General features: G+C 38.1%; 1 protein-coding gene across 1 annotated transcript in view; it reads right to left on the reverse strand.

Moving 5' to 3' along the window:
• Positions 1-525: 525 nt before the first annotated feature.
• Positions 526-26853, reverse strand: part of LOC139123224 (substance-K receptor-like) — a 54897-nt gene continuing 28569 nt past the window's right edge. The window contains exons 2-5 of the mRNA XM_070689340.1: positions 14423-14821; positions 7706-7924; positions 4323-4579; positions 526-2876 (exon numbers count right to left, since the gene is read on the reverse strand). Of these exons, the coding sequence (XP_070545441.1) occupies positions 2843-2876; positions 4323-4579; positions 7706-7924; positions 14423-14821 (909 nt within the window). The 3' untranslated portion in view covers positions 526-2842. The remainder of the gene's footprint in view (positions 2877-4322; positions 4580-7705; positions 7925-14422; positions 14822-26853) is intronic.

The raw sequence follows: 26853 nt of genomic DNA on the forward strand, positions 1-26853 counted from the left end.
GCATCATGACCAACTCTGGTTTAGTGAAACCTTAAGTTTGTTCAAACTTCCCTTTTTAATTGTTAGGGGTCACCAAGTTCCTGACACAGAGAAACCAATACATACTAGTAATTGACACTTGCTTTTCACTTCGGCCCCCCCCCCCCCCGTGGGCAAATCACCCGATTGGGTCATTTTAACGGCGTGCGCAACTTCTCTGTATAGGCATAGATATGACTGTGCCTGATAAAAATTGCACATCCACTGCAGTATGAAACATGAACAATAATCCGGTCTAAGGGACCATGACATCTGATAAGATTACCAGCATTTCTTGAGACATTGGAAGGGGGCAATGTCGTCAAAAAAACTTCATCATTTGTGTAGGAAACGCTAAATGAAGCAGTTTATGTTACGTAGAGTTCATTAACATCAGACAGAACCCAACAAAAATTCCACGTTGAACACTAATAAGCCACATCTAGGGGAATTCTTTTGATGATCGTGATATTATCGGACAAATAAGAAACATCAATTTCCTTTTTTCAAAACAAAATGCTTTCCATTTATTTTCATTGCGAACTGTTCCTTTCACTCTGTTGTTTAACACAGACTTAAGGCATAGATAGAGGTATAGCATGCGTCTCGTGGCAAATATTCGAACTCTCAAACTTTTATAGTATTTTAAGTGGTCTGTCACTTGTTGGCGGCTCATGGAGTATCGGTTCATCAAAATTTGTGAAGGTCGAAAATTTAATTCCCCTTCGTCGGGATGGCGCCATGCTGAAATTTTAAGAGTCGGTAAATATCAGGTAATTTATTGCTCTGGAACCAAATTTTGCACTGTGACCCCTGATTCTTATTCTTGATTTCAAATGGAACTACGTTTATGATTTCAAGTTTCATAATACGGAAAGCATGAGCAAAGTTTAAGTCTTTCTTATATTGCTAAAATGGTGAAATCGAACTTAAGAGGACATAAAATTTGAAGCTACATTGCTATTGCACACAGTATGTCGCTCAAGATGAAGAGAACACTCTATAGTCAGTAGTAGAGGGTTGTATTTTACAAAACAGTACGGGGAAAAACGGTTGCTCGTGATTTGGTAAACACCTGACAACCCCTGTGTCGCTGGAGGAGTAACAGACTCGCCACGATACACAGATAACTGGGTAAAATTGGAGATAACTTTTTTATCTCGACAAAAGGCGAAAATTACAGTATTGTAAATTTTCAAAAATATCGGAAAATCGTGTGCCTTTCTTTGTAACTGTTCCTAATAACTACGCTGGAATTGCAATCACTTTTCGATAATTTAAAGATTTATATATCTGTTCTTAATCTATACAGTATGGAATAGATTCCCCCTTGGATTTAAAAAATATAAATTTCTCTCTTTTTCCTTTCGGCCATATTCTTTCGGCATTTGCGGAACGACATCCTCGGTATCATAACAATGCAACCCACAAATTTTACCAATCTTAGGTCATATTTGTTGAATAAGATCGCATTTGGTCACGGTTGGTTACTGAGCAATAAATGTTCATAGACATGCACGACCTTTTAGACACTGAGAGCTCTATCAAGCATGTAAACTGAAACCTGTGTCGAGCCATTTGTAAGTAAATGCTTAATGGTATCGCTGACTTCCACTTGGGCTTTGATACGTTACCATACAGTCGCTTGAGAAAGCTCCTTTGATTGACTCTGATTGACTGATAGTGTACAATTACAAATATGTCATCCAAGTGTTTCTTGTCGACAAAAAAGCCATAAAACTGGAACATTTTTGTAGTAAACTGTTCGAGGCTATTGATGCCAAAATATTATGTGATAAGATATATTGAGGGCTTTTACCTGAGGTTCAAATTTCTCCCATATGTGCCTCTTTCAAATGAAAGTCCTTAAAAGCATGTCAAACTGAATAAAAAGTAAAAGAGTTTTTTTGTAATTTTAATTCCAGTGAAAAGTTTTAATTTTAACAGAGAAGTAAGTATACATATAAAATCAAAATGTATTTAGAGGGCGCTAGAGAACCCGTCAAGATAAGTGGTAGATTGTTGCACACTACACTGACAATACAGCTTTAATTGTATATACATTGTCAGGATTTACCCAACGAACATTGTTAAACAGACAAGATTAAATCTTTCTTGCGTATTTAAGTTACAGTCTCTCTTACACATATCTAAACTCATTTTACATGAATAATTGTAAACGATATTTAGATTACACTGAAATGAAATTATACATTAAATAGTTTTAACATAAAGTCGACAATAAAACGAATAGATATCAGAAGCTGTAAAGCACAACTATTGAAAAACACATAAGACATTTGATCAATTTTGATGATTATAGTATTTTAATAATCCGAGAATTAATTTCAGAATGATATGATAATGTTTACCGTTTTCTATGAGTCGGTCCTAGCAGAACATATCGCTTAGAGTTTGCTTATCAGATTTATGGAAAAGATCTGCTATATCTTTCCTTAGAAAGAAGGTCGAGTGTCAAATTACCTTTATTAACAATATTCGAAAAACTGACCATATAATATTTGTAAACATGAATTATTTATCTTCATTTTCACTTTTTGTCAGATACGATATCTAGGAAAACAAGTATTTACAGATTAGACTGGTTAGATAATTGTAAATGATAAAGAGGTCATGACCGACGAACTCCACAAACAGGAGTGTGTACACTGCACACATATCTACTCTCTACTCTCCATCGCTTGGTCGACGCAGTTGTTTCCGATAAGTTGCACTGCTGAAGAATAGACAGGTCTTCCTCCAAGGGAGAGAATCGAAAGAAGATAGGATAGCGCTGCAGGCTTACTGCTGTTCTCATTTTTTTCTAAACCTCATTAGCTGTACAGCTTTTGGCATCTCTGCGGGGATAAAATAACTAAATTAGAGTTCATTTCATGGCAAACTCAATGAAAGCCCTGCAATGCAGCAAATCGAACGTTTATTGTAATGTACGCGGACTCTGCAATCAAATTGTGCAAAGATTTTTTTCTGATCGTGTTTAGTGGCATCTGGTGTGTAATACTTCGAAGATTAAAAAGCAATCGAGCATGGATTGATGCCGGTCGCATTTTCATTTAAGATTAAATGACTATCAGGAAAATGTTTACAGGACGTTAGCATGCAAGTGTCATAACCACCATGTCATAACGTAAAGGAAAGAAGTTGGATCTGAGGACGAGTGCTGATGTATAACTGGGACTTATTTATTGAATACGGAACCATGACTACGCCTAAGGGCGCAGTCAACGATACATGAATCTGCCGGTGTGTCAGTCGGACCAAGTTAGTGTGTCCTCTGTTGAGTCTTGGTCACTCCACGGAGGAGTGACCATGATCCAAGTTCTCCTTCGTTAGTTCCTGAGTGAATGTCCTGTCTCGATCACTCCACAAGAGAGTGACCGTGGTTATCGGTCCTCCCTTTCTCCCTCCTCTGAGTTAGTGTGTCTATTTATACAGTATCTTGGCTATGTCGGATGCCGACGGCATAAAGAATATAATAAGAAAATGCTTTGATTTACCGACATTAGAAAAGATTACAAAAGTAGAAATTATCACTTGCCCGTGCGTGGCTTGCTACAATTCTTTTGTTTCAAACCCACGCCATGAATAAATTGAAATGATACAACGGCTCAATATTACGATTGCTTGAAACACAATAGAACATGGGGGTAGTACGCAGAATACCTCCATGAGAAAATAAGTTACTGGGTAATTCTTGTAAATGTGTAAATGAGTGAGATCATGTCATCGATACTGTGCTGGTATTTCGTGGCGCCAGCATTGTTAGAGTCCAAACAAAGAAACGTCAGCTTGATCACTCGCGTCCAAGACCGCTAATGTATTTTGAGCGTGAAATATTACTATTCTGTGCGCCAATTTGGAAGATTATGACACAAGCATGAATGATTTCGAATTATTCAAATCTGAGAGAAATATTTCAATCATCTCCGTTTAAATATATTACATTAACTTGCTAATTATTGGGATCAATAAACTCTGAAGGGTACGCTCGAGTAGGGGCCAGGAAACAAAATATCATCACCTCTCGACCTTGAGAAAGCAGACGACGAGAACATTAAAGGGTGTGTTGCCATGTTTAGGCATTAGTGGGTGATCACGTGATTATGCTATAGGTGTTGCCATTTGTACCCCTAAGATTTGTTACATCAGCACTCTGTAAAGGGTACCCGTCCGTCGCGGCACCAAAGAGCTGGTTGTTATTCGGAAAATACCATTCAAGTTGGAAGTTAATATTCTGTTACAGATCTGATTGCAAAGGTTTTCGTAATAAACAGCTGACTTACTCGCAAAGCTTTGTGGATGCTTTGCATTCCATCTCTTGTTTAATGTCTTCACGTTTTTCTGAACCATTGTTGTTTTCTGATGATCTTCGAAATTTGGAAATGAGAACGCTGGAGAACTTGGAAGTTGTCAGGAGACTCGTCGAAGTAGAGGATGTGGATCTTTCCCGGGTGCCTGTCGTTGACGACTTGATGAGAAGTGTAGATACGTTCTTACAGTGACATTGTAAGCAATTTCTCGAAACAACCAGCATGTCAGCCTGAAAAGCAAAATATAATATTATAGATGTTAAACAGATGTTGTACATTACAATATTCCATTGCCACAAACATAATAAGTGTGGGCAAAGATTTACAGAGAGATCTCTGAATTTTCATTGTTTTCACAACTGAGGCCGTCAAAGATGTGCTCGGAATATTTGGTGTGCTTTTTGACTAGATAATGTAAATCACCAACGAAATGAAATACGGTAAAGTGTACTTAAACTTTAACCCTTTGAGTGTTGTATTTTTTCCCACCAAAATTTTAGTGCAACATTTTATCAATTTTTTATGAACTTTTCCGTAATTTTTGTGATAATTTTTGACCAAATGAACTCAATATTTCATTGGCCACAGTTTTTTCGCAAAATTTTTGCAAAATTATAACAAAAATTGACTTAGGTATATTCTCTAAGGGTGACAAAAATTGACTTTTGCGCTCATTAATGTCCGTACAGAAAACGAAGAATGTCGTTAAAGGCGTAGGAAATGAACTATGTATAGAGGTCATCTTGAGTTTGTGATTCGATCATCGTACTTCGTGTTTACATTGAATAGGCGAATAAACCTATCAAGACAGACACTAGACGCCCGAAAGACGACGACGTACAAGTAGACACTTCTCACATTGTCTGTAACCGATGTTTTAAGTATAAGGTTAACGTGTTACGTTAAAATTTGTATTCTGTGTCATGCGATTCCCAATGATTGCTTTCTTACACTGTTAGACAGAATTTTACATTACTGTTTGTAACTTTAATGAATGCATGGGATACTCCACCAGTATCGATCACGTTGCGAAGGTTCGATTTTTACTCTGGAAAACAAGACAGTTTGCTGTGACTTCAGGGTGAAACGATTTCTTTACTTTTGCTGAGCTAATACACATCCAATACAGTAAAAAACAGTTAGCAACTTATCCTTCGGTATTGATCTTGGTTCGGTAGAAGGACACGTAGTGATTTATTTATTAAACTATCCAAAGAGGACACTAATCGCATCACTTAATGTTGGTGGTCGAAGTCTTTCTATGCTTCATTTGGCATCAGCGGTCACTTTGTGACATCATTCTCACAGGGAGATTGTGTTCTGTTCGAGTGTTTGCGCATGACCAATCGGATGCTCTTCTGTGAGGTTGCTGAGATCGATATGCAAAAATTAAGCACCGTGATGCATCTCGTGGGGGCGTAATGAATCTCGAAGATACTGTCACGTGATGGTACCATCGCGAAAACGAATGCGCTAAACCTTTCATTTCCTGTTTTCACACAGTTTATAGTCCCTATGGACTACGGTATCCTGTTTCATGCCAAGCGTGGCCGGTAGATTTTGCCCGGTCTCATTCAATTTATTGCAGTGAAAGATTAATTAGCATGCCATTATGTAAATATTTCAGACCTATTAACACCTCCATTAGGATCTTTTCCATCCAGCTGTCTTGCGATACTCCCTACGCAAGAAATACCTAGCCTTGAGACGTTTTTATGTTTTTACCTCCGGCATAGGCGATTTGGAAGCTTTTATCCGATTGGTTACTGTTATAATTAAATAATACAAATAACTCCTTAAGTTGCTGTGAATAGTGACGATCGACCAATCAGATACAACCTTGCAAGTCAGCCGCGGCATAGACCAGTCAAAATCTACGGGCAGCGTTTCCCATGCCAGATTCAACTTATTCAGCCAAATGAAAAAAAAATTGCAACGATCTCATTTGGTGTGGTCATCCTTGTCCTGTATGAGTTAGGTATTATGTCACTCATACGTCTGTATATGTAGTTTATTATTCGAGAAAAGGGTCCCGCACCGTAAATTTATACGAAGTCATGTGTAGATTGGACAAAAATGTAAGAAGTGGATCTCGTCTTCAACGACCAGTCAGCTGTATTTCGCAAAAAGGACAATAGTACATATTTTGACCATCTTGATTCACATGTCTTCCTGCTTCAATTTCGAGACTGTGACTCGAGCATCGTAATTTTAAATATACAATTTCAAACCTGTCCGGTTGAGTACACTGTAAAAATCTTTCTTGTTCAAATTGAAACTTTAATGTCGAGCAAATTCTAGGTATTTCGTTGACTACAGCGTGCCACTCTTATCTGTAACAATCTTTCAACCTTTGTGAAAATAAAGCTCGGATTGCTCACTTGTTTTCCCAACCATACATAAGCATAGCCATATCTCATAAGGAACTGTTCAATGTTCGTGTAACCCAATTTACTTTGCTGCATCATGATCTACTTTTCTCAACATTTCGTAACTAGCTTTTGGGTACAGGACTGGTCCATTTTCAAAAGCCTTAACCAATAAGAAACACACTTTTTAATATATGTACAACTTAGTGGAATCTACCACATTCACCTAAGACGACCTCGTTGTTTAAATCGCGACCACGACCTAAATATCAACGAAAACAAACATGTACCGTTTCGTCAATGCTAGGGGAATTAGGAAAACTGGATATCACAGCAGACATCTCATTACAAAGACGGTCCCAGATTTCGGTAAGCAAATCCCATCACTTTTATCAACCCTAATCATTGATTCTCACGGCAAGCTTTTATTCAACTTACAATTGGTGCATCGATTTTGCGTGCCGGTACCTTTATCATAGTAAGCTCTTGTATATGGAGATCCAGGCACCGAAATCTTATCTCGTTAAATTGGTATTATTTTATTATTTCATGATTGTTACAATAAATCCCATATTCACATGCGTTTCCTGCATTTTGCTCGTATGGGTGGATGAGCACGCTTGTTATCGTGATCGGTCGGTAGGAATTTTACTCTTTTTACTCTATAGTGGGCAACAAGTAAAAAAATCTCTTAGCTGGCGGGTAGGCAGTAGAATTTAGTCACTTGTGGGAGTCTGTCGACGAGGAAGACATGTAACGGGAGAGCGTCGTTGAGAGGGTTGTTTGGAAGCTTTTATAGCAGAGAAAGGGCTAGCAGGGTTATCTATTCAGGAGATAGATCTGAAGAAGGCGAGAGGAGAAAGGTGTTAAATCGTACGTAGAGGGCAACTGCGAACATCTTTTCCTTACTTTCATCTCTTTCCCAAAATACATTCCTTTAAGTAGTATAGTTACATGTCAGACGAAAGACTGAAGATCGAAACTCACCCTGAAACCTTCGTTGAAGAGGCTGTATATCACTGAATTCATGAAACTGTTGGACATCGCCAGCCAGAGAACACAGGCGTTAATCTTGCGGATTGTGTCCCGGGCGTAGGAATCCTCATCGTAGACGGACGATCGAAACTTGACAACAAGATTGAAGACGTGTAGCGGCAGCCAGCAGATGGCGAACATAAGAACCACCACGATTAGCATCTTTACGATCTAAAAAGGCGAGAACATAATGTGTAACTTTACATTGAAATAAATATATATGAACATATACTTCAATAAAAATCATCAGATTCGTCATTGAGCTACCAAGTCGAAGTGTTATGACAATGAACTTGAGGAAGCCAAAAGAGAAGTGGTTTTCCTTTATTAACTAAGATGTTCGTAGTAAAATTTTCTAATGACGGTGTTTTCCTTTCCTCCTTCCAACATTGCAACCTTTTTGTCACTTATCTGTCTGTAATCATACACTACTAAGATAGGTATTGCCCGATACACAATTACAGCGGTTACAACGTGCCCAAAACACAGCAGCTAGAATTGTTACAAAGACCAGGAAATCCGACCACATTACCCCCATACTTATGCAACTTCACTGGCTTCCAGTACATCATCGCATTGTATACAAACTTTTGCTGATTACTTACAAAGCCCTAAATGGACAAGCTCCACAATATCTCAGGAATTTAATGACACCTTGTGCCTCATCACGTGTTCTTCGTTCATCTGATAAATGCCTTCTGCACACACCTAGATGGAATCTGACAACCTATGGTCGCCGCTCCTTCTCTGTAGCAGCTCCTGTCCTTTGGAACTCTTTGCCCCTGGACATAAAAACCTCTTCTAATGTCAACATTTTCAAAAGACGCTTAAAAACTTACATCTTCCAGAGAGCATTTTCATTGTAACTCTAAGCGCCACTGAGCATTGTTTAACTTTGAATATTAGGCGCTATACAAATTTTCTAGATAGATAGATTGATATTACATTAGTCTGTGAACACTACACGAGACTCGAGCCAAGTGAAATTACCATTTAATGGTAATTATTTTAAAATTACTACGACGACTGTAACTCAGGTGATGTAGACAGATTGATTTACTATTAAATCCCGCGATTAACTTGATACATTGGCGCCAACTTTTTGGGCAGATTACAACCTTGTGCACATTAAAGAACCACCATATTTTCGGGTTGAAAACTTCGAAATACGAAGAGAGAGAGAGAGAGAGAGAGAGAGAGAGAGAGAGAGAGAGAGAGAGAGAGAGAGAGAGAGAGAGAGAGAGAGAGGAGAGAGAGAGAGAGAGAGAGGGAGAGAGAGAGAGAGAGAGAGAGAGAGAGAGAGAGGTCGTTGCATATTAAAATTTAGCAAAGTATCTGTGAACCTTCGTTGCATATATGTAAATGAGTGTAAACTGACTCGACCACGCATCAAAATGTTATGTGCACGCGTGACGCGTATACAGTAATGAATTGCATGCTGCCTGATCACCGCTAAACGACACGAAATAACTCTGATACCTTTTTGACTTTATGTATTTCACTCTGAAATCGTGCGTGAAAATTATTATCCCCATTGTTTTCAAATGTACACCCATTTTGTAAAACCATATGCTACTTCAAGGCCCCTATTTATGTCGAATTTACTACCGTTGAAATGGGACTTTATGAGTGCACAAAGTTGACGAAGTTGACGACAAAGAGAATGGTAATTCGAGATTTATTGACACTGTGAATTTGGTGAACTGCAATAAAATTTTTAAACAGAGTATTCATACCACCTTGTTACATCTTTTAGTTCAGAGCTTGCCTAAAAGATCGAGAATCTTAACTACTAAAAGACCTAAATACTGACATTTGACTTCCTTGGGAATATATTATTTCAGACAAGGAAACCCCCCATACTATATATTTTCAAAAAGTGGAGAATCTTAAGTTGAGCATGCTAGCAATAATTTATTCGAAGGATGAAGGGGTGTATATTTGGGGTAAAAACCCCAATTTTGGTATTAATGATAAAATTGATTTAAGTCAAAAACTTGATACTATTTTCTGAAATATAATATTTCACATGAAACAAGAGTGTGTGAAGAAAAATGACTATTTTATTTTGCATTATCTACCCTCATTCTAAAATGTCTTTGGTTGAAAGATTAACACTTACTCAAAAAAGTGATTTAAAACATGATTCGCAAAATTAAAATGCCTCTTATTCAAAATGTAAGAACGTTATTGCCAAACAAAATAGTCGTTTGGTTATATAACATTTAAAGAACACAATTTGAAAATTTCAGAAACTTTGACCCGGCCAGTGCGGAGTTCAATTCTTTGGAAATCTTGAATTTGTCAGAAAAGAGAAGCCAGGAAATCGGACGATTTGCATACATTTGCAAAATTAACACTTCTTTATCACGCAACTTACGACTGCTTGACAAGCTAAAAAGTGAATCCAACCAATATTTTATTCTTAGGTTAGCCACAGTCCCTCTATTACTGGAAAGAATGGCTGTGGATTAACGAATTAATTGAGAAGTTGAATGAATATTTGCAAAAAAGTGACTTTGAGCAAAATACGCTGTGTTCAGTGCAGCGCTCTTTAAGGTAGAACGCGCCTCGGGGACAGATATTCGGACTCTCAAACTTTTACAATTCCGTTTTGTTATACCACTTATGGGGGTTCATTTTAAAGCTCTTGGTGTATAAAAACTTTTCACTGGCTTAGTTTATCGAAATTCTAAAATTTTATATTTTCTCCATTGAGTTAACACAGAATGGCGGTCATTTTGAATTTTAAATATCGGTAAATCTTGGATTATTTGTTTCTGTAGTACCAAAATTTGCACGGTGACCCCCTATTTTTATTCTTGATTTTGAAAGAGAATGATTGAAAGATCCCTTGAGGAAAGTTAGAGCAAAAGTTTAAGTTTTTCACTTTTGAGGTGATCGCTTATTCATGACAGAATATAGCGAAAAACTTTCAGAAAAGTGAGAAACACCCGTAGGAAGGATGTAAAACTTAGAAGAAGTGTTCAGTCACGTCGGTTCATACTATTCCTGTGGGCGCTAGACAAAAGGTTCATTCAAAAAATAACAAGGCAGAATCGCCGCAGGACAATATTACATGATAGACACATCAAAGCAAGAACTTGAAAAACCTGTACACGCTCACATATTTCTCACGTCACCTTGCTCAATCCGCCGAGGAAATATCCACCGGGTATAGAATTAATTTTGGATTTCAACGCCTAATGATCTCCAAATTGCATGAAATACAAACATAGAATGTCGAATGAGGGTGTCTACGACAAATCTAGCCGACGTGAAAGATGCCCTTGTATGCAATTCCATAATGGATTGGGCATTTACTCGCTCGGTGTCTGATCAAATAAAGGCGTTAAGCCTTTGAAGGAAATATTTATGACAGTCACACCAATATCGGGCTTCTCTGCAATTTAACCTAATCAGGTGATTACTGTTCAGTGCAAATGCACCATTTAGTCGGAGTGGGACGGAGGGGCTGTGATTGAGGTGAGCAAAGGTTGGCACTTAAGAACAGGCTAATGTAACGGCACCTACGGAGTTTTAGTATATAATCTTCACTTCAGTACAGTTAATGGAGGCGAAATAAAAATGTTGGTCCATGTAACAATACCAGTACCGCCATTCCTATTAACGTCTCATCATTTCGGATGCCGTCAAGCATACCCAGAATAGAAACTAAAGATAAAAGAGAAATTTTGAAGTTCGTGACGACAATCGTAAAACGAGTTTGCTCAGTATCTCGTGTGGAAAAACACGCAGACATCCTGTTGGTTGTGTACACTGCTCATGCAGTTTTGTTATTGATCTTGACAATGAATGATCTAACTCTCATTTCATTTTCACGGGTCGTCTATTTCACAATCAACTGATCAAATGTCAGATAAGGTTCTGATCTATCAAGAGCCATTATCACGCATCAATCAATCTGAAGTCTAATCCAGGCGCCTTTGTAAAATGTTCGTCATCTACCCCTATAATTCACATAATCTCTTTTGTAACAATTAGCTTCAAATGAGAGAGAGAGAGAGAGAGAGAGAGAGAGAGAGAGAGAGAGAGAGAGAGGAGAGAGAGAGAGAGAGAGAGAGAGAGAGAGAGAGAGAGAGAGAGTTCTCTGTAGTGCTTGAAAGCAACTCCTCATCTGTACAGTTTTCACTTTCACACACTCCTCAAGTGATTTCTTAGCTTTCGGTAGAAAGCCGGCATTCTCAGACTTGTCATTTCTGTTGTGAAATATCTAATGATGCAGTCTGTTATTCGTATCTTTCTGAATGTCATTCTGAATCGTTCAAGATACAGTAATTGGAACCGGTAAACTTTGCTGGGGCAGACTCGGTGATTATATATCACATTCCTTATTAAAGCAGGAAATTCCGTAAAAAACATTTGTTTTGGTGAAACGAACACGCCGTGATTGAAATCGCCGACGGCAATATTGAGTACTTTCGCCGATGTAAATATGTCGACTTGTTCAAAATGCATTTGATAGTTTAGCATTCATTTCACTGATGTTGGCAAACGATGAGTAACAAGTAAATCGAACGCGCTTAATTTCAATGCTAATTTCAACCACCGTCCCCACGGTGTTCCAACAGGTGTGTGCACATGACTCAACGGCCTGCAATACACAGCGCGGCTAGAGAATGACACGCATTTGATGTGTTATTTTAATGATTGCAATATCACGGATGGTGTAGATCGGCTGTTTGGACGGACGGTAATGACTGTCAGATGTTTTTGATGCATTTCAATCAGCTTGAAAATACTTTCTCATACCGCCATTATAGATTTTGTTGTGGCGTTTCCCTATGTTGTTAGTAAGTGGTAGTAAACACCTATTACCCGGTTACGGGGCCTATATAGCCCATCTATTACCCCGATAGGACGCGGTTTACTGATGTTACGGCCTCGGGAAATAGCAAAGTGTTTCTGGTAAAACAAGATGGTCTTGCATCACGAGAAATTTCGACGATATATTAGAAATGACACCTTTCTGTGACATTGACATGAGTTTGTAGCTTCATTACATTGTTATAAACAGCATCACTAGCAATAGTCATCAAATGTCGTTAAGTATACAAATAAGTAATTTCATGTAATTTGCGGAGCGAGTCTAAATATTTGTATGCAAGCTTATCACTTTCGACAGACGTGCAACCCATGCAGTGAGCCGAAGGCGACAAAACAGTGGACGTCTCTAATGGGTTGTTCATTTTCCGCGCGGAAACCCTACATTATCTACTAGTCCTACTACTGCTGTTATCTTGGGAAGAAATCGCTATCAATCGTCCGAGTGTACTAAATAGACTTTGGGCAAGCAATAATGACTTAGACGGACTGGGACGCATACACATCCTGCAGCTAGAGGTCTACATAGGAAGTAGTTGTTTTACATCATTACCATATCTGTTCCATGGAGACTGGCAAAAGCAACCGCCGACTGCTCAAAACGTGTTCCCGCGTTCAGGCTTTACGCATACGTTGTAAATTTTAGCTGGAACTAACACTGACTGATCGACAGCAATTGTTTGTCTTTTGTAATCACAGCAAGGGAGTTTGAACAAGATCTGGGCCCTTGAAGTCTGTAAACCTGTGATGTTTTAGTGTAACGCAAAGATTTGAAAAAAAATGTACCGATTTGAAATCTCCTGCAAATCTCACAAGAAGTTTTCCCATAGAAAATATATTAAGTTGTCGCATCACGTACGCCACCCCAGGCTTTAAAATTGACATATACTATCAAGAACTGTCAAATATCACTGGGCTTTCGCCATAATTTTGTTAATACTTTCAGTTGGAAAATTGATATGTCACTCGCTATCAAACTGTTCGTTTTGAACTAAGTATCATTCTAAGGTCTGGTCCTCATTCGATGGTCTCGATGAGTTTCGATGAGTTGTGAACTACAATTGCAAAACATACTCGCTGATGTTCATTTACATTAGGCCTAAATTTTACCCGGTTTATGAATCTTCTGAATCACAAAACTACAGACGTAAAGGCATCTAAACATATGGTTTTTAATGTTTCTTAATTGTTTTGATTTATTTGCGACATAACATCTGCTTTCTTTTATTTTGGAACTAATTTGGGATAATTGGATTTTCATATTTTTTAAATTTCTCAAAAGTCTGACGTGCTACATAGTTGAATGTTGCGATAATACAAATTACTAATGAAAACAAGTGTGTAATGGAAAAAGAAAAGCAGATGAGATTACATTTGTAGATTAAATCGGCATTACTTCACCATCCAATTATATTAATGTTTCTTAATTGTTTTGATTTATTTGCGACATAACATCTGCTTTCTTTTATTTTGGAACTAATTTGGGATAATTGGATTTTCGATATATATAAATATATCGAAACTGGTTTTACGAGTGACAGTTTCATCGGATTTTCATAAAATCGACACAGCGCTTTTCTTAAATTTGTGTTTTGATGTAATTTCACCAGGGCGAAAAGATTGCATGTCTGCCAATTTGCAAGTTGGTGGGATGACATATATAAACGCGTAACCCCCCCCCCAAAAAAAAAAACCAAAACAAAACAAAACAAAACAAACAAAAAACCAGACGTCACAGCGACACAGTGACATTCAGAAACACTCACTCTGATTAACGTTAATTAAATAGACACAAAGCAACAATAGTAAAATATCGTAAGATACCTTTTTCTTTGAATTAACGTGTGACTTGTCCCTGAAGTTGTGTGCGTTACCAGGTATGCGTCGTCCCCACAATTTGATTCCGATTCTGGTGTAGGTATAGAGCAGCACGACCAGCGGGATGCAATAGGTCGTCAGGAAGATAAAAATCTCGTAGGCTATGAAGGCGTGGTTATTGTTTGGCCACTCGTTGCAATAGTATATGCCTTCCCTGCTTCTGCTCTGACGGACTCTGGCAAAAACTGCCTGGACGACAGCCAGGGACACCGCTATCAGAAAGATCACAGCCAGAACTATCTTGCTACGGTGTTTTGTCACACGCGCCTTGAGTGGGTACATGACGGCGAAGTAGCGGTCTATGCCGATTGCCGTTAAGGTGAAGATACTTACGATGACAGAGACCTGTAGGGAAAGCAAATGGATAGATTGAATTTAGGCAGAACGCGCCTCGAAAGTGAAAAACTTAAAACGTTTGTCTAAAGTTTTCTTTCGGAAACTTTAAACACCCTCTTTCAAAGTTGAGAATAAAAATCAGGGGTTATCGTGCAAAATTTGACACTAGTGAAACGAAATTGTCAACATTTACCGACACTGGAAATTCAAAATGGCCACCACCCCTGTGTTATCTCCATGAGGAAAAATAAAAATTACACATTTTCAAAAAAACAAGATGATAAAAAATTAATCGCTCCAAGAGCTTCAAAATGAGGCCCCCACAAGCAGTAGACAAGAGCAGTATTGAAAAAAAAATTGAGAGTCCGAAAATCTGTCCCTGAGAGACATTCTGCCTTAAAAGAACTATTGTAAAATTTCAGAAATCCTAATTATGTAAAACTAAACAGAAGAAGGTAGGCTTTGTATTTTTTCAGTTGTGTTCGGTGAGTCGACTGCGTGAACTAGTAGTTCGAGTAATCGATAAAATAATGGATAAGATGTACATGTGGCAATATGACGCTGTTAAGATTTACAAAGTGTGCGTAAGCTCTAGATGCCTAACATTCAATCTCGGAGTTTCTTCATGTAGCATTGATTTTTCACTTCGTCTTTCGTGGGCGCTAGATGGAAAACACATAACCTATGGGCAAACATGAATAAAACATTCAACTATTGGAGACAAGGCAATCGACGTGGGTTGCTCGTCACATTTATCGGAGTTGGCCGCAAAAAAGATTGGGCAAAACTGATTTTCGATTCTGTTTTCAGGAGCGGATATCAGTCTTGTGAATTAGGTAGATCAGAGACTATGACACATAATAAAGTAACTAGCTAATGATTTAAATGAAAAACTACTTGCAACATCTGAGTTCACAATATTAAGGAACGAGGGCACAAATTGAGGAGGTGTATTTCTTAAAAACATTTCAGGTCTACAAAAACCATGAATACAAAGCAAGTGTCTTGGGCTCTATCTGCATCGGTCGTATTTTTACGCAATGTCAAGATTAATCTTAGTAAATGAAGAAAAATTGTATTTCTATTATAGATCAATTCCAGTCATTGGTTATCCAATTTGTATCAATTCATATGACGTTGATATTAGTCATTCAAATCACTATTTTATGAGACTAGAGACTAATGCTAGATGCACGCTGTACGTGAATCTTTCTATTATTCATTCACTTTTTTACTTCACTTGATAATTATCGAGGAAATAAGTGTTTAATATCTGTCAAAAATATCGCACGGTGATTTAATGAATGACGAAGTGTTAGAGTTCACCGTTGCCTTCGAAAATACCGCAGACCCTTTGAAAAAACGACGAACAAAAACAAGCTTAGGAAAACGACATAAACATTCATTAGAAACGTCGATATGATGTTGAATTGTGTCCTTTAATTAACTTTTCCTTTTATTTGACCTCGTAAGATAGCAGAATCCTCAAAACGACAATACTATTGCTGACGATAAACATTCTTTTCCAGCAAAGTTTGCGCCTGCAGTGACGTTTTCGTGTTCAGTAAACTAGTTCCTAAATGGTTCAATTTTTGCAATACAAATAGTTTTTGCGTTGGCTGACTAACATGAATAGACCACTCGATAATGATTTGTGAATCGTTATCCTTGCCGTAAGGCAGTGTCTTGGGACTATTAAAGAAAAAATAAACATATTGAAAAATCTGTCGTTTCTACTTCAAGCAATTTTGTTGCGCACAAAAAGCGAATAATCCTGAAATGTGACGTGATCAGTTTCGATGAGTGTATTTGGCGATGAAAACTGTCTAGCCTCTCGTCGTCTGTAAAATGACCCAAGTTGAACCCCGAAGCGAACGTACCTCTACATATCGGCTTTGTTCGGCAATAACCTTGCGCAAACAGTTGGAGGCCTTGGATATGCGTAATGAAATCCGACTTAACATTTTACATAAACCATTATTTCCCGTTTAAAAACATTCGTTTTATCCAAAGGCATTAGCGGGTCCCATACAGAGTCATATGACTTCTAGAAATCGAAGTTACCCCTCGCGCTTGCGATGAAAATGTCGGACACCTCATCACTTGCTTCCGTACGGTAGATGTGCCGGAAAATGAAGACTAGAAAAAATGACCTGTGTACTGTTCTCTCGCACCAGCCAGTCATTTCACCCAAAGCGAAGCTATTGTGTACAAGATTGCCGGATCAAACGATGACGTAACACATTGGATTTGTGAACGTGTGAAAATACTGCATTCGGAACTTTACAGCTAACACCAACATTTCTCATAGATACATTACAAATTGACAACAAAACACACCCGAATATGAAAGGTAATATGGCCAGGTAGATTTTACTTTACTTTTACTTTTACTTTACTGCCTGATTTACATGTAAGAGACTCAAACATATCCAATCATGTTAATATATTTTTCTCTTGTTCAGCTAAAAATGGTCATATTAGGTCTCAGGTTAATATTGGGGTACACGGTGGGCCTCTTTTGCTTCCAGACACTAATTATCATCAGTAAAAGTGAAACGCATTTGGCTGTAAAGACAAACTATTGACAGCGATTATTGAAGGACGACTTAAAGAAAGAAATGGCACACTTTTAAATCACCTTAATACACCTTGATGGCTGCTTGGCAGTCAAAACCTTTCACCTGAGAACTCCGCGACAAACCAAGCTTGAAATAAAAAATTGCAATATCCAAGGGGCGAAGATAGAGAAGATTTCTCGAGAGACATTTGCGCACTCAGAATTTTCGACAGTGCCCTGGGCTTCTCTGTCTTGACCAAATGTACTTGTAAGACATTTCAAAGGGCTTTAGTCAACTGAACAACCGTAGACTCGGGAGTAGATGGAACGGTTTGAATTTAAGACTATTTGGTCTAAGGGGGCCAATTAAAGGCTACACAGTGTGCGAGGACGGTAACTAAAAATAACCAATCAAGCAATTCAAAGACGACGTGATTGGCTTGACAGCCAGCAGTGAATGTACACCAGTAATTTAGCCAGTTTCGAGAGCTAACTCCGCAAAGATTGACATGAATGCACCCACTGGAAACATTCAGTTGTTGTAAACGTTCTAAGCGTACACATTTCAGCTCATAAGACGAAAAAGAATACAGTCGAGCTGTATACATCTATACAGTGATGTCTTTCTGGGTGAAAGCCGTCGTGTAGTGAAGAATTAATAGCTGGTCACGTGACTCGTTCTCCCAAGAGAATCTCCTCGCATCTCAGGATACTTCATTACTAAGAATGGAACCCTGAGTCTTTAGACAACTATGCACGTATATGTAACATTTTCTAAAGAGAATTCTTTGAGAAACTGAACATCGATGCCTAGCAGCTATTTTTCATATTGCATGCTTTCAAAATATTGCTGAGTCCTAAAATATCTCTAAGAAATCGCCTAATCCATATTTTAGATGCAGAGTTGAATGTATTAGAAAGGGAATCTAACTTTGGCAAGATAGAGTATAGACGTACTGTCAGTCAGAAACCACTTGCCTAACTGTTTAGTTGTGACTATTTTTTATGATTAAAAACGTGCACCGGTGAACTTGATAATATCAACCACAAAATGGACTTCCTCGTCTCAATAATTGAGTTTTCAGTTCGTCATTGATTTAGCCTTATTGAAATTCAGAAGAGCACAAACTTGTCTCGACAAGCTACTCGTGCATGACTCCCGACTCAGACCCTGTTCGACAGTTTTTATTGCAAAAAAAAACAACACTTTAACAGATTGTAGTTGTTCGCAATGACTTTGTCTCATTGCCTTTATAGGGCAACAGACAGCGTCCTCGATACGCTCAGTAATTCCCGTTGTACACCGAACACCGTCGACGGTGTATAGAAAACATTTCGGATCGTATGCTCAGAAATCTCTCATATCATAGGGGACCTAATCAGACGTTGTTTCTCTAAGACTTGGGTGCCAACTTCCGACTTGGCTGTAAACTTTTACAGACAGTATTGACAGCTACGTGCTGTCAGAAGCGACAGCAACTGCAAATCCCACGCGATTTTTTTTATACAAAACTGTTCACATTCGTATTGTGTTTTTCCTACAAAGTGAGCCCAGCAGGTATAGAGTACTGCCTATACGTTATACAATAGGTGTTATTGGAGCCGAGTGGCGAAAAGTAAACTACAAAGCAGTGTTGCAACCAAAGGTTGCCAATCACATGACGTCAAAGAGAATTCCACAAATCTTGAACAACCTAGAGCAAAGTATTCATGTGGTGTTTCTACAACCTCACCATGTATGTCTTACTATACAGCAAAGGCTACGAGGGAATCAATTAGTTTTTAGACCTTCGCAAAGTTTAAGAAAAATCCCTCTTTCATATTCTAAAGATACCCAACGCTTTTCTTGAAATGTTTATCCAGCGTTCTTGTCATAGCAATGTCTCCGTGGAAAAGCATCTTAAAAGCATCATTCCCAAAGAGTCTGGTAAATTACTCTGAATTAGGTCTAAAGTATCGTCTACCCGGTTGCCATGGTAAAGTACCACTGGGGATGTGCAATCTTTACCGAAGATGCGAGTCTTCATGTAAGGCACATTTTGATACTATCAGTATTCCGGATAATTCAATTTAATAAATCTACTCGCTTACAAGATGGCTTGACTTAGAGTTATCTAATTATCGAAGGAACTAAAGCCCAACCTGATTCGAGCACATCTTCTGTCAAAACCAAAAGTGCAAGGTTAAACTTGCCGTTACCCAAAGCAACTTAAGGGTTAAATTTTTCCTTCGCCACAAGAAAGCTCTTCAGTCTTTAATGAACTTTCTTCAGATATCTGCAAAAGGCCATTGTAAAAAGTAGGGCAACTTACGATATGTCCAGTCGGAAATCAAGTATTATAATGCAAGTTCACTCTTTTCGAAATATCTGACAGCACTTTCCGTTCACACTAAAGATTCATTTATATTTACGTTACTCATTTGACCATGAACTGCGTGTACTTTATGTGTATGTTAGCAGTCAGCCATCAGGTTTCTCTTAATCATGGTTATTAAACTGTCGGTGTTGACGAAAATTGAAATTGGTGGTGTTTGTATCTGTCTAAACCAAGAAGGAATTTATTTTTGACCTTTCATGACCTCATCTGTTGAAGTTGTGGACGCATTAAGCCAGCAGTGACATACTAGCCCTGTAATTTAGCTACACACATGTGACGCTCGGTTGATGGCGACAACGACTACTGCTCTGGTTAAAGACGAAACAAGAGTTACAGCGGGAATCAATCTATGCGAGTCGTGTCATCCTGAATAGCAAATGCTTTCAGTGGATAAAGCTCTCGCCAGTGGACTTTGCATTTTTTTTTATCTCGACGAATACCAGTGCTATCATAATGTAAAGCTTAGCCTACGCTTCAAAGCAAACGTTTCCTCCAAGCTAGGAGAGACCTTGCTTTGTACCCTCTTACCCCGAAACAGTTTCACTTCTTAAACCACGCGAGAATTCGAAGAATTTTTGGGTTGTGTTTTCAAACTGTCAACAAGAAGTGTTCTTGTGTTCGGCCAATACGTGAACTGACTTCGATTCCTACCTTGAACTTAGTTGGCCCCTTTTATCTAAGGACCGGTTCTTTGATTTAGAGCCCTGTGTAGTATTTCATCGTCCCTGTTAAGGTCGTTTTAGAATTTTAGGTAAAAAGTAGGAACGAGCTAAATTATTAGTTCTTCGGTGTGGGAACTAAGTATCGCAGTTATTCAGTTCCACAGTTATAAACGAACTTCATGTGCAGTCAGAATTGCGACATGCTTCTGCGAAACGACGAATCAGGTTTTGTCAACATATAGGTCATGCGAAATAATCAGCCAGTCAGTCGTTGAAAACTCGTCTTTTAAGGCGAAAAAAATCTAAATTTGGAGAGCTAATTTGATGATCATTTAGTGGTAAACTGCTTCGAGGAGATATAAATATGTCCTTTGAATCTAACCAAGATGTATTTCTTGACAACACCATTCCATACGAACGTTATCAATGATGCTTTTAGGAAAGCACATTCATCGCGCACATGTACACGAGATTGGATAAAATTCAACATAATGCAATTATTTATCGGACACAAAATCTACTGTACCTTTCACTCAGAAAAGAATTCAGCCATCAAAACCACTCATCTACATCCTCACCTCGGCAAATGTTACCACGCTACAATCCGATTTACATCAATGAGCACTGTTGGTTTTTATTTTTTATTTATTTATTCGGATGAACAACAGGAGTAAATTCCCAACGACATGGATCCGCTGAACATAGAAAATACAAGCAATTTTCACACAAACATACAACTCACTGACGAAAAAATCAATTACGACGAACATTAAAATCATGAATAAGGGTAATTCACTGTACTAGTTATCAGAAGACTAAATCTGTCGAAAATGTTAATAATCGAGCTTAATTTTGATATATCGTTATAAGTGCTTAAAACACGTAGCATTAAGGAGTGTATATACGAACATTTATTCTGGAAAGGGGCACCCGAAATGGAAGGTAAACCTTTGAACTACGTTGAACATTCAGTGCGATTTGAGTCAACTACGAACAATATACCACAGAATGAACACATTCGTATAGGAAACCTTCCTACGATTATGTAAAGGAGGCAATTTGAAAAGTTGATTCGCATTAATTAACGGTGTATTCTGAAGAGCAATACCGCAAATTTAGTTTAAAACACTAAATATTTCATAAATCTCTTTTGATGTTCTGCGTGTGCTCTCAAGCCTTTCGGAAGAAGTGATGTTTTACATCGGATTCTTGACAGGACACTTAAAGCTGAGTCATCACACTAAGCGTTCACAGAATGTTGAGGAGTTCCCTGTCTTCAGTCGATCGACTGAAAAGATGATAAATTTAATGATGACGTTTCGACGAAGTGGAGCCAGTGAACAAATTATTCATTACTAATTTTAACTTAAAGTATCAATGAAGCAAAGCCTTCTTTGGCTGTGATGACTTTCAATCGTGCGTCCAACGTTTGAAGACGCGTTAAGCTGAACAGAACACGTTATCTAATTTCCGAAGTAACATCAAATGCCATTCGGGCAAACGTCAACATGATAAACTGTGTATGTGTCTTGCATATGTCTAGGTAGTGGCTAATATGTATAGTCTCTGTGTTCGGTACCCAGCATTACAACTGCTCCCTGTTTTGTCACAAGCTGGGAGTTTTGTTACTGTGAGAGACACTGTAGAGTAAATTTTGAAAACATGCGCATTTCAATACACTTTATGTGTTCTAGACACGGAAAAATGACAAACTGACGTTTTACTGCGGTGCATAGAAATTGCGTTGTCTGTGGTTTTAGTTATGAGAATTCCATGTGTTTGCTCGCCAGTACATGATTCAAGAGAGCCGTTGGAAAGCGTACAATCAGTTAACATACATTAAATGTATATGAAGGAAAGGGAAGCCCAAAGAGCCCTTGTTTGCTTATAAATCATTAGCTTCGCGCCAACATTAAATGTCTCAAGATTAACACAAAGAAACACTTATTATAATCTTGTTACTTCAGCATGTCGGTCATTGTGTTGTCAACCACAGAAGAGCAGCCAGCAGCATGTTGAACTATACTGCACTACAAAGTGACATAGAAAGATGATAAATGTGACAAGTTGAAGACTGCTGGTACATTAAACTCAAAATCTATCTTGTCAATATATACCTTGTGTAAAGATGATTTCAACATTTACTTAGAGGAAAAAGTCGAAAGCGTTACTTGTTCAGAGAAATTTCACTGCGGAAGTTTAAGTATTCTGATAATGTTGCTAGGTTTATTCGTCCTCACGGTTACGTATTGCTCAGGATAAAAACTAATCACAAAAGACTATTTCAGTGAATAACAGCATCTTCAAAAGTTTGTCTGCAATAATGTGGAGTGAGTTTGATGGCGCCGATATGCAGTATGGATAAAGAGTAAGAAGTATACCATCAGCAGTGAGCCACGACTGATGAATAACGCTGACAATGCCGCTGTCTTAGGCTGCAGCCATCAACACCAACGACGAGATCTTTGAAGTCGACAACAAGGATGTCAAACAGCACGCCGGAATCACGTATGCAAGACGTGATATGAATTATTCTTGCCAATGCTGTGACTTCGAGGTTAATAAATAATTGTTATCTCTGGACTGATACACGCAGGAAATCAGTCATTTTTTGTGAATAATTTGTACTGTGTTTTTGTTCGCATTGATGCGAACTGATACCCGGATTTACATGCAAATTGATGTAACCTACGTCATCGTGACACTTTCAAACTCTTAGGGAGAGGCTCTATATTCAAATGAATGTTTTCCCCACATGAAGTAAAGTTTGACAAGAAATCTCGTGAAAATGAAAAACAAGAAAATGATCTTAGACTCCAATCTGTGAAAACAAACATAAAGACGTGAAGGCTCATTGGGTGCAACTTCTTACACAATTTTCATGATTTTACTTTCAAAACTTTAAAATAGTTCATGTAAATGATAAGCTATAAGCTAGCGATTTCAAGATGAAGTAGGTCGGGTTACTAGTGCACTCTCATAATTGTTTTTATCAAGGCTTTGGAACAAGATACATTAATAACACAAGAGAGAGAGCTTCAGTGCCGGCAATAGGTAGGACGATCGGTCTCAGCTATCGCACACGTCCCCCTTGATTAACGATTGGGCACCAGTAAAAGCTATTTATGACTGAAACAGATCGACGCAAAACTATTCTGTTGGCTTTTGGTTACTGTGAAATTGAGGATGTCTGAAATCATACAATCTTACTGTGATGGGTTCTGATTTGTCGTATATGCACCACGCTGCTAATGCTTTTTAACATATTTATTAGACACGCATATCAATGGCAGCACTTGCAATTCATGGTTCATAAAAATATTCAATATGGTTTGACATATTGTTATGACGTTTCATTCCTTGCATTATAAGAAGATCCTGGAAGACTCTCTTAATCTGACAACTGCTCTCACAAGAAACACTTTTCTAACACAGAAAGTCACGTCAAACGCGGCAAAATTCATCACAATTTGTTAAATAACCATAATAAATTTCACAACAATAACTCATTCGTCTTGCTTAAATTTTTCCTGGTCACTGCAGGTGGATAAAAATTTGCCCATAAAATATGTTCAAGGAGCAGTTTGCCGTTGCCTTTGATTTTTCAAGACCGAGTTTTCACTTGGGTAAATTTTCAAATCTCTGGACGACGGGGAAAGTTCGGCGAAAGAATAATTTAAAATTCTACAAAAGTCCGCTTTTACTAAGCGAAAGCTCTTTTCAAACAAAAAGAATGGCAAGATTATAGTGTTTAAGTAACAAAAGGCACAATATCAAGAAATGCCAAAAACATCAAACTACATTATTTATTTTAACATGGGCGAGGGAATCAGTTATATCATAATTTTGATAACTTTTTGAATATAAGCCAAACACTTCCACATTGAATTGGTATGGCATTCTTAGTGCAAAGACCAAATCAAAGAGATTTAGACAGTTTTTTCCATAACCCATGACATTTTGTTTTCTAGTTTGCGACGTAAATCTTGTTAAATTTTAAGTTTCTGTAAAATTACTAATCGAAGATCTGCTTTCAGCAATTCTCCTTGGAAACCCGCGGAAAAATTTGCCTGTCGTGATATGACGGGATTCTACACTGTGCCATGACTACTTCGCACATCAAATCACCTCAGATGTGTCGTTCATCCATGGAAGGTCTTGTCCTCAATCGTGCGGTAAGATTGCAACTGCACGAATTTGAGAATAGGCGTTTCAAATATCACAATCCATCACGTTCTGTACGCCCGCAATCCCGTCTCTTAAAGTACTTACATGCAAACAATCCAGCAAAAATCAACCTTAGCCTTGTCTTCTCCTGCGGGTGGCATTATCCAAAAGGTTAATCTGTGCTGTATTTGTTAAGAGCTGCCGAGTAATTGCAGTGATAATTACAGTCCAGATTCTATCACCCAGTTAGTAATTTTTACGAGCAATCTTCTGTAACCATTCTGTACGATATCGTAATAAAGGCAACATATGTCGTCCTTTCTTGCTAAACAATATGTTGTACAATTAAGGTTCATGGATCATATTTTTTTCCTATCTACCCATACATTGATGACATGACGTACGTATACTATATAAATGTAGTCTTCATTTTCATGAAATTTGTCAAACCTTTATTACTGTCGTCATATACTATATGTGCAGTAGATTCTTCCCTTTCTCCTTCTAGCCACTTACAGGACATATCAGCATTCGTTGCGGCAAGACATATAATATGCGGAAAACTCTAATATCAGAAGACGGCATAATATACTGTGAGATGCATATTATCTGTGCTAGGCTTCAATTAACATTTAGTAGGTGATATAATCTTGGCCTCTGGCAATATACAAGAAATAAGTCTCTCAAGGATTAAATCCCAAACTATACCAGACTTACCCAAAAAAACTGTGAATTTACATTGAATCATTCTGCTAAAATATTTTTTTCGCTGTTCGAGTTGAATAAGTTATCTATGGCTGGACGCGTGACCAACTAGCATGTGATCCCGCGACAAAACGGAGCATTCCGGAAAAAAATATATTTTCGAATTTACTTGAAAAATTCGACTTCATGCGTCTCTAACAATACCTCTGTTGCACGATGTGAAAGAAGGACTGTCGGTATTCTGTGAGTAAAGTACAGAACAAATTACTCATTGCAAGTGTACATACGAAGCCGATGCACATGCGCAGAACAAATATGGCAGTCGTTGTCTTGTTGTCCGATTACCCCGAGGAACATGAATAATTAAATAGATAAGTAATAATTAAATCTCGAGAAACGTAAATGGATGAATACCGAGAAACATAAAAAAACAAAAGAATAAATAAATAAATCCAGCTTTTTTTATTAGTCTCTCAAATAGTATTATATGCTGATGTGCTCACGTGCACTAAGTCTGTTTGGATAATGATTCAACTTGCACTGTACAGATTCGCTCACGGTGAAAAATGTTCGCATCATATGGTCGGCCCATCATTAATAAGGTCACAGTTACACATCCTTCGGGTTCCCAGAACCCTTCACGCACGTGAAGACACTGAGTCTGTATTATTCGTGACATCACTGAGGGTTCGAGGGAAATTTCTTGAGGCTTTGAACACAAAGTCTGCGTGAGAGATTTTAATGTGACCCTTGGTAATGGAGGTCATCCAACTCTGGTTTCATAAAAAAAGCTAGAGGGGAAAAAGTGAGCTTGAGTAGATGGATTTCATTTTTCTAAAAAAATCTCATAGTTTGATTTGTTAAGGAAATCCAGAAGCTGAAAAAATAAACAACATTCAACGATGTTGAACTTCGAACTATTGTGGTCATATTGGGATATGAGGAGGGTGGCACATTCTATCCGCAGAAGGAACGTGCTTGCGGTGTGGCGATACCCGGTGTGCAAAGAATTGTAAACGTTTTAACAGGCTTTTTATCATCAAGTAAGGAGCTGTGGCAGACTTTGACGTTATTTCATTAGCTGCCCTAGGCTTTCTACGCCATTTAAAATCCGTTTTCACAGTTATCCTAGTTTGTTATCTCACGGCATAATCACCAACATTACACAAACTTATACCCTGTTCACTGTGAACTGTATGCAGATAAAGTTTTCTTCTTGAGCAAGGCGGGTGCATTACATTGTCTAAAAGGCTTAGAGAACAGCTCGTGTGTTCATAACGGCCCGAGTATATTACCTCCTATCCTTCTATATGTCAGGACTAACTTTTGTCAATGGTTCGTCTCCCATGACAGCACTGTTAGTGTGTCTTACCTAGGCTTTATTCGATTCTACTGGTTTGCTGTATACATTTTAATGAAAGTATGGTTGCAACCACCTTTTACCTGGTAATTATTGAAATACATGTATAAATGCGCTAAAACTAATTTCGTAACTCTGGCATGTTTGGGTAAAGAGTACGATGTATTTCAATCATTCTGTGTTTACCTGCGTAAGCTGCTCGAAAAATG

Source organism: Ptychodera flava, chromosome 22 (genome assembly GCF_041260155.1).
Source record: "Ptychodera flava strain L36383 chromosome 22, AS_Pfla_20210202, whole genome shotgun sequence".
NCBI lineage: Eukaryota > Metazoa > Hemichordata > Enteropneusta > Ptychoderidae > Ptychodera > Ptychodera flava.